Source organism: Lynx rufus, unplaced genomic scaffold, assembly GCF_022079265.1.
Source record: "Lynx rufus isolate CCGP_SWC_20201006 ecotype Redwood Valley unplaced genomic scaffold, mLynRuf1.p SCAF_22, whole genome shotgun sequence".
Classification (NCBI taxonomy): domain Eukaryota; kingdom Metazoa; phylum Chordata; class Mammalia; order Carnivora; family Felidae; genus Lynx; species Lynx rufus.
In genome coordinates this window covers 10,149,043-10,165,366 of record NW_025814837.1, presented here as the reverse complement: position 1 = coordinate 10,165,366, position 16,324 = coordinate 10,149,043, and the positions used below count along the sequence as shown (strand labels likewise).

At 34.4% G+C, this 16,324-nt stretch overlaps 1 protein-coding gene across 2 annotated transcripts in view; it reads right to left on the bottom strand.

Moving 5' to 3' along the window:
- TRAPPC8 (trafficking protein particle complex subunit 8) overlaps positions 1-16,324 on the bottom strand; it is an 84,016-nt gene that overhangs the window by 9,647 nt on the left and 58,045 nt on the right. For both annotated transcript variants that reach the window (XM_047086937.1, XM_047086938.1), the window contains exons 20-26: positions 15,774-16,216; positions 11,872-12,019; positions 10,435-10,531; positions 9,085-9,153; positions 8,938-8,996; positions 6,464-6,637; positions 3,533-3,634 (exon numbers count right to left, since the gene is read on the bottom strand). In XM_047086937.1, coding sequence (XP_046942893.1) covers positions 3,533-3,634; positions 6,464-6,637; positions 8,938-8,996; positions 9,085-9,153; positions 10,435-10,531; positions 11,872-12,019; positions 15,774-16,216 — 1,092 coding nt within the window. The remainder of the gene's footprint in view (positions 1-3,532; positions 3,635-6,463; positions 6,638-8,937; positions 8,997-9,084; positions 9,154-10,434; positions 10,532-11,871; positions 12,020-15,773; positions 16,217-16,324) is intronic.

Here is a 16,324-nt window from a genome sequence, read left to right as displayed (position 1 = left end):
TTTGTTTGTTTGTTTTTTGGAAAGAAAGTTTTATTGACCCATAGCCATATCCATTTGTTTACATACTGTCATATGGTTGCTTCTGGACTTCATCAACAGAGATGAGTAATTAAGACAAAGACCTTCTGGCCAGTAAAGCCTAAAATATTACCTACCATCTGCTTATTCTTGGAAAAAGTTTGCTGATCCCTGATCTATATAGCTGTAAAAGCAAGACCTAAATTTGCTTTTGATTTATAAGTCAGAGAAAAGTGACTAGAGGTTTACTCTGGAAGAAAGAAGAGAACGGAAGCAGAATTTCTGGGGTGCTGGTTATGTTCTATTTCTTTATCTGGGTCCTGGTTATACTGGAGTATTCTTCAATTTGTGAAATTCAATGAGCTATTCAACTGTTCTGTATTTATCTTACACTTCAATTGAAAGTTAAAAAAAATGTATTTTTTAATATATTCCAATCATCAAAAAATAAGCTATTATTTGAGACTTCTAAGTTATACTAAATAAATTTCTATATGTCACTTATTAGGAGGAAAATACATGAACAACAGCCATGAAAAGGATACCAAAGGCCCAAGCTAATTTACTAAGAGAATATTTAAAAGAGTTTCCCCCTCTCCCAGCTTTAGAGTAGCAAAAAGTATTTTCACAATCAGCACTAAATATTTGTGCAGCAGTTTGATAATAAGGATCTGATTCTACCTGATGACATTTCTACCACAAGACAGACAAGGTGTAAAGAATTATTATCCTGGTTTTACAAGTGAGTAGTAAGCTAAAGTTCATTAAGTTATGCAAGTAATTTATACTAGATCATCAATCTGAAAGTTTTTGGGCTCCAAATCTATTATTCACAGTATGATGAAACCGCTTTATGTCCCAAGCTCAGTTAACCATATAAAGAGAATATAAAATATTTCAAAAGTGAAATACAGAGAAATAAAAAGGATATGCTATTCATGGTACATAAAATGAAAATATCACTTTTTTTGTAAATGTTTATTTATTTTTGAGAGAGAGAGAGAGAGAGCAGGGGAGGGGCAGAAAGAGAGGGGGACAGAGGATCTGAAATGGGCTCTGCATTAACAGCACAGAGTCTGATGTGGGGCTCAAACTCAGGAACTGAGAGATCATGACCTGAGACAAAGTCTGATGTTTAACTGACTGAACCACCCAGGGGCCCCAAGAATACAAACATATTTTATATAAATCACTTCTGGGGTACCTGGGTAGCTCAGTCAGTTGAGCATCTGACTTCAGCTCAGGTCATGATCTCACGGTCTGTGAGTTCAAGCCCCGCATCGGGCTCTGTGCTGACAGCTCAGAGCCTGGAGCCTGCTTTAGATTTGTGTCTCCCTCTCTCTCTGCCCCTCCCCCACTCATGCTCTGTCTCTCTCTCTCTCTCTCTCTCTCTGTCAAAAATAAACAAACATTAAAAAAAATTTTTTTTAAATCACTTCTTCCTTTTCTAAATACTTATTCTGCCTATGTTTGAGATATTCTAGATTATCAAAAGTTTGTAACATAGACAACCAAAACTTGGGACTTCAAAGGGGAAAAAACAATTTTCTTATATTAAGAAATAGATCCAGGGTTAAATTTGATATCTTCATTAAACCTAATGGAATATTACCATTAGTAATCATCAAAGTAAAAACTGATTCAAGTTGTAGAACAACCAGTGGATGCTAAAACTAGTGGAACTAGGTTTAACAAGAAATCAGACATTTACATAGGCCCAAATTATTTCTCCACAAATTACTTATTAGAAACAACAGTAACTTTACTGTAGAGAAATAAGGTGGACCTTATCAGTGTGACCCATCACTGATAATGAAACAAATTAATATCAAGAGCTTTCTGATGTAATTCACTGGCAGGGACATAACATCACTTCTGTAGTATCCCTGCCAAAAATGTATAACCTTAATCTAGTCCTGAGGAAACAAGAAAAAACCAAAGAGGTATTATTTTACATTAAAATAACTTGCCCATGCTCTTCTTTTTTTTTTTTTTTTTTTTAATTTTTTTTTTTTCAACGTTTATTTATTTTTGACAGAGAGAGACAGAGCATGAACGGGGGAGGGGCAGAGAGAGAGGGAGACACAGAATCGGAAACAGGCTCCAGGCTCTGAGCCATCAGCCCAGAGCCTGACGCGGGGCTCGAACTCACGGACCGCGAGATCGTGACCTGGCTGAAGTCGGACGCTTAACCGACTGCGCCACCCAGGCGCCCCTTGCCCATGCTCTTCAAAGATATCATATGATACAGGACAAATGAAGGCTCAGAAACTGTCCCAAATTAAAGGAGACTAGAGAAACAGGACAAGTAAATGCAATGTATGATCTTGGACTGGATCCTGGTAAGAAAACACAAACTGTTACAAGGATAAAATGGAGAACTCTGATGGCATTTGAATATGGACTATACAGGAGTACTGCATCAATGTTAAACTTCATGAATTTAATAATGGTTTTTGTGATTATTTGAAAGATTATTCTTTTTTTTTTTATGATTTGGGAGAGGATTTTTTTTTTTTTTAAATGTTTGTTTATTTTTGAGAGACAGAGTGCAAGCAGGGGAGGGCAGAGAGAGAAGGAGACACAGAATCCGAAGCAGGCTCCAGGCTCTGAGCTGTCGGCACAGAGCCTGATGCGGGGCTCAAACCCACCATCCCATCCGTGAGATCATGACCTGAGCTGAAATTGGACACTTAACTGACTGAATCACCCAGGCACCCCTATTTAAGAGATTATTCTTATTCATTGCAATACTCAATGAAGTAAATAGGGGCAGAGGAGAAGGATGTCTGCAAATTTACTTGAGAGTAATTACTTAAGAATAATTAAGAAAAAAATCAATGTGTACATAAACAGAGGAAGAATGATAAAGCAAAGAAGGTGAAATGCTAACCACTGGTGAACCTTGGTAAAAGGTGTAAGAGAGTCACTCTTTACACAATTCTTGCAGCTTTTCTGCAAGTTTGAAAATTATTTCAAAATAAGTTTGCAAAAATAATGTAAGAAAGCTTGAAATTAAGATTCATTATTTAGAAATGCAATACAAGGTCATGGTTCAAATTACTGGAAATTTTGTTCATATATACAAGAACTTTTTGGTAAGATGAAATAGTATTTTATGAGAAATGAGAAAACATTAAATACTATTCCCAGCTGCTGCACAATTCCAGGGGCCTTTACATTTCACGATATGCCTCCTCTGGAGTTCTGCAGTGGCAAGGGCATGTTTCCCTTCCTCTCAAGCAAATCAATTCTCTTTGTAACTATGAATTCTAGATTCAATACAGAATATTAGGAAACCTCAAGATCACAAGTGTATCTAATACTCTTACAAGATGCTAATGATTTTATTTATGTTCATTTCTCATTCTAATTAGTCGTCTGCCACCAACCCCTCACTCAAATCTTAATATAAAAGCCTGCATATACCAGCAGATCCCTTTAAAAACCCAAAAACCAACCAAACAAAAAACCCCAAGTTCACAAGAAGACCCAAAGCAAACATTACTATTACCTGTTTCTGAGGACATGAAAAGGCTTCTTTTCCTATAGTGCGAAGAATAACATGATGCTGACCTTCCAAAATTAGCTGCTTACTATCTTCCACTACATAAGCCTAAGACATACAAAGCACAAAAATGTTACCTTGCTTGGCAATACCTCAAAAGTAATGAATGCAATTATTTGATGGAAGGTAGAAATATCATGGCTGTTTATCAATTATCAACACGATGGCTGTGTCAGCATTTCTACTTTTATTTACTCATTCAATAAATAAAGAATCTGTCAAAATCTGTTTGCCTCAGTATAATACAGTTGGGCCTGGATATTTGAAAGATACATCTTAAAATCTTTTTTCAGTTTTCTCTAGAGCTCTTAAGAAACTAGTGCTATAACACAAGTCTTTTTGTGATTGAACTACCAAAATACAGGCAAAACGTACATGCTTCTGAAATGCCACAGGGTTTATCACCTAGAAGAACATAATCGTGAAAACAGTCATAAATCTTATAAGTGGAAATGTCACACCCTTGGAGATATCTTAAACATAAGTACATATACTTAAAAAAAAAAAAAGGCCAATTTCATCTATATCAAAACACTGGTTCCAGCATATAACTCATCTCCCTCTTGAACCGCTTCTGTCCCAGAGAAAATATAATACGTAAATGGCTCTGATACGCTGTTACTGCCACATTATGCAAATACAAAGGTTTAAAAATTTTTTAACAAGCCCAATTTTTTTACTATTAGATTCAACAGACACAAAATTTCTCAGCCAAAATGCTATAGAAGTTTCTAAATGTTTATGTTCAATTTTTGTACTCATTTTACCATGACCAGTGACAGCATGTCATCTGCAGACCAACTTGGGAGTAGTGCACTAAGGCATTGGACAGCCCAGGACCTGCTCGTGTGAACCAATACATAACCCAAAATGCTGGACTTAAACACCTGACAGGGTGGACCTTTGAGAGGTTGAATACAAGGTTCTAAGACATGTCACGTTTTTTCCAATGGTCTCATGGGATCGAACAAAAATCACCCCTAGCCATGTCTAATTCTATAAATAACATTCTCCTTTCTGCACAAAGGCTTCACTTTTTAAAACAAACATTTATGCTTAGTTAAAACTGCTGAGTTTTTCTGTGCCTCTTTTCCAATTATTTTTCACAAAGATGTTGTCTGAGCTCGGTTTTTCTCCTGAATTATATTTTATTAAAAGAGTCCTAGGCATCCTGTGTTTCCTCCTCCACAGCTTAAATGACTTTTCAAATTTCATTTCATTCAGTGTGTCATTTCTGCATTATCTAGAGACCTCACTAAAGGAACTCTACCACTTTCTCAAATGAGTATGTGATAAACACAAATACGAGCCACTACCAACTTCATATCCCATTCTTCATTCTATTCCAATTTCCATTTTCTAGCCAAGGAGCATCACAACCTTAGTTTTCTTCTTCATGTGATCAGCAGTACTACTAGTAGTGGGATTTTATTCCGGGCTGTTTTTTAAAAGGTAACACTTTCACCCCCAGCCAAAGTTACTGTGGACAATGAATACAGAGTACAGATTACTCAAAATCTTGTCTCAGTAATATTACAAACTGTTACACGGCAGGAATCTGTGGAGTGACAGCCACATTACGCCACGGTTATAGTATATATTTAATGACTGGTTGGTTTACATTAAGAGGAAAATACTGCTAAGCCTGAAAATAGAATCCTCTTGATTCTAAGCCCCAAGAACATCTGATTTCAAGCTAAAAATGTGTAACTGACCTTTTAAATATTAAACATCTCTAGTCAACAAAAGTACCAATTTGTTTAAGCAGTTTTATTAAAACTCATGCAAAAAATAAAAAATAAAAAACTTATGCCAGCTTAGTTTCAAGAAAGTTTATTTAAAAATGTGTGATTTAGTAAAAATAATAGTCTAGAATATCTGAACCAATTTAAAAATACATATATTGATCATCTACTATGAAAATACCTCTATGTGAGAGAGCTCTTGTATCAGACAACACAAAATTAAACCTTTCCACACAGTTCAGGTGAATATCCTTAGGCAAGATCCTTAATTTCACTGTAGAATTGTTTTTTAAAAAGTAATATATAATTTTATTATATATTCTGTGTAATGTATACAATTTATATACAATTATAAATTTCTAAGATACAGAGGGTACACTGTGCGAAACAAGCCTGCTCTGTATAACAGGTAACTCTAAGGAAGACTAATGCCTAAGCAATCTCATTTTGCTCTGTCATGTGTGGATCTTATTTGGATATGATTTTTTAAAAATTAAAATATTTTAAAATAATCTGGAAAAAACAAAAACAGACCAACAAATAGATCATAATTAAGAATTACTGTTAATTTGGTTGGATGAGATAACAATATTTTGGAGATGTTAAAGAAAGTCTTCATCTGCTAGAATACAGAGCATTTACACGTAAAATATTATGTCACTAAAAAAAAAAAATACTATAGCAAATAATAAAGGAAAGTAAAAATAAAAGAAAACAAAGGAGAGGGGCTAATGGAATAGAGATGAAAGATGAATAGCAACAAATTAGTGACTATGGAGTCTGAGTAATGGGTACCTGAAGGTTCACAGTGCTATTTTTTTCCATTTTCAGTTTCTGAAAATGCCAATAATAAAGAATTTAATAATAACAGTTGTTTTCATGGAGGTTAACAAATCTATAATATTCTCAGTACCACTTAGAAGTAACAATAACAAAGAAGAAAGCTATCTAATTTGAATTCTTTAAGTAAAAAAGTCATTATAGAACTACTAAATAAAATTATAAAACAACTTTAATATTGAAACTAAAAATTTAAGCAGAAAAAATGCAAATACCAGCTTACATTTGTTCTTTAGCTTAAGGCTCAAGTATCCATAAGCCAGGCTTGCTGAAATAATTTAGTAACACATACCTTCCATAATACGACAATATTCAAATCCACCTCACTGCACTTCTGAATCAATCTCACAGCATCCTCTAATGACTGTTTTTCAGTATGCACGGACGGTTGGGCTTGTGGTTTCTTTAATTCAGAAGATAAGCTTCGATAAAAGAAGTCTGCACATGGACTTGCTGAACTTATTATCTGTCAAAAGAAAATCACTTATCTACATAAATGTTTTCAATTAAATACACCCTACCAAAATTTATATTTCTCTATATATTTCTGTATAACCAAAATGCTTATTAAAAAATTTCTTGTCAATCTGTCAATAGAGGGAGGCTGTAAAACACACTAAAACATTTAAACACCTAAAATATTTGGTATAAATTACCCTGAATCTTAAAGCTGTTACCTCAAAATAATTAATCTACACTGCCATGACATTAGGTTTGACCTTCCAAGTATCCAGGGAAGATGATGGGTAGCTCTAAGAAAATGAATAAAAAATAAATTATTGAAAAGTAATATTTTTTGTGCTATTAAAATAACAGAAATCGTTCTCATTCGAATACTTAGAATACTAGACAACATCTAGTGAAACAGAATGCAAAGTGAGTAATTGGTCTTAATGTGGCTCTTCTACTTGAAGGAAGAGAACATGAGAAAAGAATTTTTTAAAAACTTCTTAATGGAATCAGAAGTACAGGATTTCCTTTAATGGGATATTATGTTTCACAGTAAACTGTCTACACTTAGGATTCCCTTCATTATAGGCTATATTATATAGATGCTAAGTTTCAAGTTAATTATTAAATATTAATAAATATACACATTTTCCCTTTAAGAATAAACTATTTTCTGGTAAGCAATTGTCCCCATAGTCTTCTCATTAATCTGTAGTGCTTGGGGAGTTCTATTTACTCAACCAGATTCATCAAAAGGGAAAATGTCCTTTTTTGTTTTTACTTTCTTCAGTACTCCTATACAAAATTATTTGCTAATATATACAATAAAAATTATACACTTAGTATGATTTAAGGGTCTTGATTATGTCTCTAGGGATTTTAAATTTAAAAAAGAAGTGAAAAGGACAAACAACTGAAATCATGAAACCTAAATTCAGTCATTCAGGAGGCATGGCATTGCTAAAAGTATACTTGTTTTGGAATTACTGGGCTTTTGGTACTCTGAGATATTTTTAACTGCTTCTTCAAATAGTCAAAAGATAGCCACAAAGAGTGAGTCAGATGAAGGCCAATGATAAGAGAAATACAAAAGCATAAGAATGTCTGGAATTATCAAATCAAAAAACACAAAGAAGAAACAATAACACAAACAGTAACGTTGGTAACAGTACCAGGGCATGCCGACGTGGAAGTTTACACCCTTGGTCCAGCATTTCTCAAAGCAAATCACCACATCACCTCGTCAGATTATATGCAGAGCTGGTTGAAAATGCATATTCCTGGGGTTAAGCTTCCAACTCTCTGATTTCAGCTTGGGTCATGATCTCACAGTTTGTGAGTTCTAGCCCCACATCGGACTCTGTGCTGACAGTGTGGAACCTGCTTAGGATTCTCTCTCTCTCCCTCTCTGCCCCTCCCTGACTCACATTGTCCCTGTCTCTGTGCCTCTCTCAAAATACATAAATAGGAAGGGAGGGAGGGAAGGAAAAAATGCATATTCCCAAACTCCCCCCAAGACATAACGAATCAAAGTTTTGGAGGCAGGAAAGCAAAATTTTCATTTTTACAAAATTCTCAGATCAAAAATAGGGTCTGAAAAAAAAAAAAAAGAGACTAATAACCTTAACATCATCTAGGAGCTTACAGTAATTTAGTATACATATTTTTTATTAAGTAAACTATGCCCCATGCAGGGCACGAACTCACAACCCCCAAATCAAGAGTCACATGTTCTACCAAATGTGCCAACCAGATGCTCCAGCTTATAGCAATTTAGAATCTCAGGTCCCACCCTAGTCCCACTGAAATAGAATTTGCATTTAACAAGAGCCCCACATGTTGTGAAAGTTTGAAAACCTACTCTAAGTGATTCTTACAAATAATTAACTTGAAATACTACTGTTTTGGAAAATACATTTAAAACTACAAAAGAGCTTATTATTTTGGTCTCAGAACCATATGATACACCAAAATCCAGAGAATTATCATCTTTATGTTCCACTGTAACCACTTTCCCTAATAAATTGGTTCCCTTGTATAACCTGGTTTCTTTCTTTAATACCAAGGTTTATACTTTTTTCCTGTGATACCCTCAAAAGAAATTTAGTTTTGAATAACTAACTAAAATGGCATAATCCACATAGTATTTCTGGTCTGTTTTAGAGCATGAAGGGAAGCTGCAAAACCCAACAATGTTGACATATTCACCCACTAAAGATTTTGAGGATTACTAAAACAATAGTTTTGCCAAAATAGATATTCCAGAACTGTGACTTTGATCCAGAAGATCAAATGCTATTGTGCTTATTTTCATACCTGTTCATTTCCAAAGATGATATCTGCAAAGGTGTATTTTTCTGAGGACTGTGTGGCAACTAAAAAACAGGGGAAAACAAGCTAATCATATCGTTGGCATCAAATATAAAATACCATTAAGAAAGTCTGAAAATAAAATGAATTTACCTTCTTTTTCCTTACATCGTATTGCCTTGAAGCAAAATTTTCCCTTCTCCCTGCTGGCAAGTTTGGCATCTAGAAAGAAAAGAAAGAAAAAATTTCAAAGATCCTTCTCAGCTTCTGACATGGTAAAACCTAATTTATTATTCAGACTTCCTTAACAATACTGGAAAATAATTCATAATTATAAATAATGTTTAATGAAAACCATCTTTGTTTTCATGCCAATAAAGCAAATTTCACTCAGCCCATAAAAAGGATGAAATTCAACTTTCTTGAAATACATGGTCACACATGTGCTTGTGTGTGTGTGTGTGTGTGTGTGTGTGTGAATAAATAATACTCATTTTATATTCGTGTGTGTGTGTGTGTGTGTGTGTGTGTGTGTGTGTGAAATTACAGATAAAAGTTTAAAAGATCCGAACCTGGGAACCAGGGAGCCCACAAACTACCATTCTATCATTTCTTCATTTCCTTTCAGTATTTTTTCATATGTATGACTTACATCAATATTGCTATATGCACATACTGTGCTATGATGCATTTCCCTGCTATTACAGACACTTTTAAAATGTTAATAAATTTTAGTGACTAAAAAATAGTCTGAGTTATAATTTACATTAGAGCCACACTGAATTTCTCCCTATTAAACACAACTTTGCAATTAACTGCCCTGCTCTCAGTATACAGATTTTCCTATGCTTTGAATTAATTCCTTTGTACAAATTCCAAAAATAAGGATTACTGAAAGGCTAAGTATGAGTTTAAATATTTTTATAGCTTCTGAAATAATACTGTACAATTTTTCTCCAGAAAGAGCAAATATTTTGTCAGCTTCCCTCCACTCTTAAAAGCACTGGCATTCTCATATTACTACCAGGATAACTGACAGAAATATCCTGGAAAACAATCTGTCAATATATACCACAAGTATGTATATTCTTTTAAGTGTTATATGGGTATAAAGTCAGTCACTACAGAGGTATGGTTATACACAGAAAAAACAGCCTACCAATGGCAAAGGACACAAAAAGAACCTTCCACATTCTAGTCTATATGTTTCTGTACTGTTTGAAATTTTGAAAGTGATCATCTACACAGGCACTGATTTTCCAATTGAATAAAGAAAATGCAAATAGAAATATGTGGAAGGGAATAAAAAGATGGGAAAGAACAGATTAAGATAGGTAATTTGATTCACAGTCACTTGAACTAATGAAAACACAACTTAATGCTTAAAAAAGTTAATTATAAAAAAGGTACCAACAATCTTCTGGTATTATAGTACTATTCTGAAAAAAAATCAAGCAATGAAGATTTGAAAATTTACTATGAAAAGGAAAATAAAGCACAAACCTTTGTTTTCAGAGAGATTTACAGATTTCTGGAATTTCCAGTGTTTGCTACTACTCGATACTTGTACTATATGGAATTCCTTAACACCTGCTTCACTCTATCAAAAAGAAATAAGAGTCATTTAAGATTTAGGGGCATGAACTTAGAATATTCTAATGTAAATAATATTCTGACTCTGCTACCAAAGTAAGTATTAATTAACATAAGATTAAATTTTTATTTTAAAATAAATAATATACATTTCGGAATGCTTACGTTATTTAAATCCCTCCTTAAACTTACTTAGAGAAGTCAACATTTTATATGAGAACTGTATTTAACTATGATGTACTCCCACTGGAGTATTCAGTCATTAGAACCTATCATAATGAGTTACTGACAGTATTTAATCAAACAGTATTTGTTGTCAATTTTTAATCAAAACTGTAGTATTTTTTTTATTCCTTCTCATCTTTCTGAGATATCTCATTGTCAATAAGGCAAAAATAAACAAAAATTGAACAAATCAGAATCTCCATACACAGCCAATGCACATGAAGTTAATCTGTATACAATTTTTCATTTACCTGGAAAAGAGCTAATTTGAAATTATTACAATTTTCTTACTTTTACAAATGTTATTTTCTTTAAAGATCACCAAAGTATTAAGCACATAAATCGTAAATATCCTAAAAAGCAACCTTACAAATTTATGAAGCTAAAACAAAGGACATTACAGAATTCATTACAGAATAAGCAACACCATGTAAGTATCTGAACTGAATCAATTTGATGCTAAGATGCTATCTTATTATTATTAAGTAGGCTTCATGCCCAGAGTGGAGTGCAATGCAGGGCTCGAACTCACAACCCTGAGACCAAGACCTGAGCTGAGATCAATGGCCTTACCAACTGAGCCACCCAGGTGCCCCACTAACATGTTATTTTAATAATGAGATCACATTTCCTTCTTTAATACTCATTTTTATATTTAGAGTATATAAATAAACAGGAATGATAAAATGTTTGAAATGCTTTATATAAGGAAAATGGTACCCTCAGAAATATGTAAGTGACGATTATCAAGTTAATAATACTGAATGGAAAATCCTAATACAGAACTTTGTAAATTTAATTACATCAACAGATTCTGAATGGTGAGACTAGAAAGCACTCTATCAGATCTCTTTTGGGTTTAATTACTCACGTATAGGGCTACCTTTCATATGATATGATATGATATGATAATGGTATCATATTAATGCCACCAGGTCATTTTATTTGAAGAGACTTAAAATCACAAAGCTAATAGAAAATTAAGACGTTTTCACACTGTTGTATATGAATATTCCTAAATTCCTAGCTTATGCTATCTTGTGAAAAAAGAATCCTTTACTAAAAATAAAGGAAACACTTCCACTATAATTAAAAATAAAATTTAGTTTTAAACCAACTTACAGTATTGGTATTTTCCACATCCACAAAGACTAACATATTGCCCCCTCTGCCCTCCTCATCTTCAAGAGAATTACTTCTGCAGACAGTGGCCCGTACATTCAAAGATCGGCTGGTACAAATGACTGCAGTGTGTCTTAATATTCTGTGACTGAAGAAATAAAAAATAGCAAGTTTAATGTAAGAACCTCTCCATGTGTTATGATTCTCTAATTCCAAATAAAGCTTTTAAAACCTAATTGCTCTCAGGACCACTTATACTCAGAAAACAAAACAAAAACAGAATAATAAAGTAAAATTATGTAGTGTAACTTCCGTTCAATTCTTCTCAGTTCAGAAGGAAACTAATAGTCACCTTGACTCTAGGCATGTCTGCTTACCAAACTCATCAGTCTAGCACAGGAAAATAATTTTCATGCAGCAATGTCCTCATTATGCTTCTTCTCTGACAGTGGTTCCAAAGTAACTGATCCCCTATCAAGTAAACTTCAAACTTTAACTTGGCATTCAAAGCCCTCCACAATACAGCTATTTACATTTCCATGTTAATTCCCCGTTACTTTTGTTTTTAATGTTACCTCCTAAATTTTTTTTTAAATGTTTCACATTTACTTATTTTTGAGACAGAGAGAGACAGAGTGTGAGTGGGGGAGGGGCAGAGAGAGAGGGAGACACAGAATCCAAAGCAGGATCCAGGTTCTGAGCTGTTAGCACATAGCCCAACGCGGGGCTAGAACTCACAAACTGTGAGATCATGGCCTGAGCCGAAGTCAGACACTTAACTGACTGAGCCACCCAGGCGCCCCATAATTTTTTTTTTAAAGTACAATTGAAATATAATATCCTATTAGTTTCAGGGATGAATCATAGTGATTCAGTATTTTTATATATTATGAGATGATCCCTTTGATAAATCTAGTGACCACCTATCATACAAAGCTATTGCAGTATTACTGACTATATTCCCTACACTGTACATTGCATCCTCATGACTTCTTTTATAATTGAAAATTTGTACCTCTTAATCCCCTTCACCTATTTCGCCTACTCCACCAACTCCTCCCTACTCTGGTAACCAACAGCTTCTTTCTTCTATGAGTCTGTTTCTGTTTTTTTTGGATTCCACCTACAGGTGAAATAATGTGGTCTTATTTTACATAGCATAATACCCGTCCAGGTCTCCACCCATGTAATCACAAATGACAAGATTTCATTCCTCTTTATGGCTGAGTAACGTTCCTCTGAGTGTGTTTGTGTACACATGCGCATTGCACATCTTTATCCTTATCAACAGGACACCTAGGTTGCCTCCACAACTTGGCTAATATTATAAATAATACAGCAGTGAACAAAGGAATGTATGTATCTCTTTGGATTGGTGATTTTGTTTTCTCCAGATAAATACCAGAATTGAAATTGCTTTATATGGTAGTTCCATTTTAATTTTTTGAGAAACTTCCATATTGTTTTTCTAAGTGGCTGTACCAATTCACATATCCACTAACAGTGTATATGTGGGTTCCTTTTTCTCCACATCCTCACCAATATATATTACTTTGTGTCTTTGATAACAGCCAATCTGACAAGTGTGAAGTAATAGCTCATTGTGGTTTTGATGTGCATTTCCTTGATTAGTGATGCTGAGCATCTTCTCTTGTGCCTGTTGGCCATCGGTAGGTCTTCGGAAAAATGTCTACTTAGATCCCTGCCCATTTTTAAATTGGGATTTTTTTTTCTTTTTTAAATTTTTTTTAAAGTTTATTTATTTTGAGTAAGTGGGGGAGGGGCAGAGAGAAAGGGAGAGAGAATCCCAAGCAGGCTCTGTACCATCAGTGAGGAGCCCAACGTGGGGCTCGAACTCACAAACTGCAAATTCATGACCTGAGCCAAAACCAAGAGTTGACACTTAACCGACTGAGCCAACCAGGCGCCCCTAAATTGGGGTGTTCTTAATATTAATTGTGTAAGTTATTTATATTTTTGGATATTAACCCCTTGTTGGATATATGATCTACAAATACTCTGTCCCATTCAGTAGGATGCCTTTTTGTTTTGCTGATGGTTTCTTTGTGCAAAAGCTTTCTAGTTTGATGTGATCCCATTTGTTTTCGCTTTTGCTGCCCTTGCCTGAAAACACTGGTCCAAAAGAATATTGCTAAGATCAGTATCAAAGAGCTCACTGCCTATGTTTTCTTCTAGGAGTTTTATGGTTTAAAATCTTGCATTCAAGTCTTTACTCCATTGTGAATTATCTTTGTTTATGATGTAAGGTAATGGTCCAGGTTCATTCTTTTATATGCAGTTGTCCCATTTTTCCAACGTCATTTATCGAAGAAACTATCTTCTCCATTGTATATTCTTGCCTCCCTGGTCAAGATTAATTGACCACATATGCATGTATTTATTTCTGGGTTTTCTATCGTGTTCCACTGATGTGTGTCTATTTTCATCCCAGTATCATACTGTATTGATTACTATAGCTTTGTAGTATAGTTTGAAATCAGGTAGCATGACAGTTCCAGCTTTATTCTTCTTTCTCCAGAATGCTTTGGCTATTTGGGGTCTTTTGTGGTTCAACACAAATTTTAGGATTCTTTGTTCTCATTCTGTAAAAAATGCCAATCGTATTCTGATGGGGTTTGAACTGAATCTGTCGATTGCTTTGGGAAGTATGAACATATTAACAATATTAATTCTTCCAATCCATGAACACAGTGTATCTTTCCATTTATTTATGTCATCTTCAATTTCTTTCATCAATGTCTTACAGTTTTCACAGTACAGGTCTTTTATCTCCTTGGTTAAATTTATTCCTAGGTATTTTATTCTTTTTTACGCAATTGTAAATAGGACCGGTTTCTTAACTTCTTTTTCTGATAGTTCATTATTAGCATCTAGAAATGCAATCAATCTCTGTATGCTAATTTTGGATCCTACGACTTTACTGAATTCATTACTTCTAACAATTTTCCCTTCTTTTACACATATTTTACACTGTGACCAAACTAACTATATTCAGTTTATATTTCCTAATTTGCAAATCTTCATTCATATATACAACCACTCCCTGGAACACCCACTACTCTCTTGCCTATCCCCCTTGATACCCAAATTTTGAAATCTTTACTTTCCTTGGAAGGTCATTTCACCACTACTATATTCTACAAAGCCTTCTCTGACTGCCTTGGCCAGAGTATGCTCTATTGTACTCTGAAGGAGAATATTATTGAGTATCTAATATGTCCCCATTATAAATACTGTATCATTTTGTCCTCAGAAGTCTTAGATATTTTAGATATTCCATTAATAAATGGAGTAATACAATTATTCCTAGTTAATTTTATAAAAATGACAGCAGCATTATCACAAATAAAATAACCTGTTGTTTAATGATTTATAGGCCACAGACCCTTGTGAGTGCCAAGGTAAATTTCTTCAGTGACCCTTATTATAACACCACTCTAATCACCTGTTCTGCAAATATATATTTTCCCCCCATACATTCCCAGGAGTCAGAAGAGGGCACAGGGAAAAGGAAAGGTAAAACAAAGTAATTTTCTTGAAACAGGATGACTATCGACAGGTTGTTTTCACATACAAATGGTACCTGTGAACTTCATTATTATGTGGTAACTTTGGCCCTGGTACTTGGTCGAATCAGAGAATCATGAAGTTAACAGACAGAAGCCACTAAGAAGATTATAGTAGCCTAATTTTTTTTCACTTTTGGCTACTTAGAACTTAGATTAGGGACAAACTCAATTATAGACATCATGCATAATACAGAAGGGGGTAATTTTTTAAATAAACAATGACAGATGTTAACAAATATCAAAATGTTTATTTGAATTTGTGCACATACATTAAACACAGAGCTTAAATCAAGAAAGTTTTATAATACTCACCGGATCTTAGGCTGCTTTTTAACACTTTCATAGTAAAACAAAAAGTTAATTTCATGGACACCTTCTTCATCTGGCCCACGTAACCACATTGGTAGCTGGACTGAAGCTCCAGGTAGAAGAACAGTGTCAGGAAGGGGAACAGGAATCACCTCTGGCTGACTCCCTATGCCAATGCCAAAGTCTACAGAGGAAGCCGATGATATGAGTGCCGTACACACAGCGGTAGAGTCTGTCGCAACAGTCTTGTAAGCACTACAGTTCTCAGAAGCTGAAGGACTCAGTGGTGTTAGAACAGCTGTGTTACCACCAAAAGTAAAGAACTCTGGACGTTTAGAAACAACCTTCAATCCAGTAAGAGGACTTTTGCTGACATTGACAAACTCTACATATGCTTTTCGGATTTCTCCACAAAGGAGCCCTGTAGGGAAATGTATAAAGAATACCTGCATTGGAGGGAAAAAATATTATTATATTGTCTGTTAAAAATTCCAAACCTCTAATGAATAATAAGTTGTTATATTTCTTTATAAAGAGAATTTCATTAATTCTCT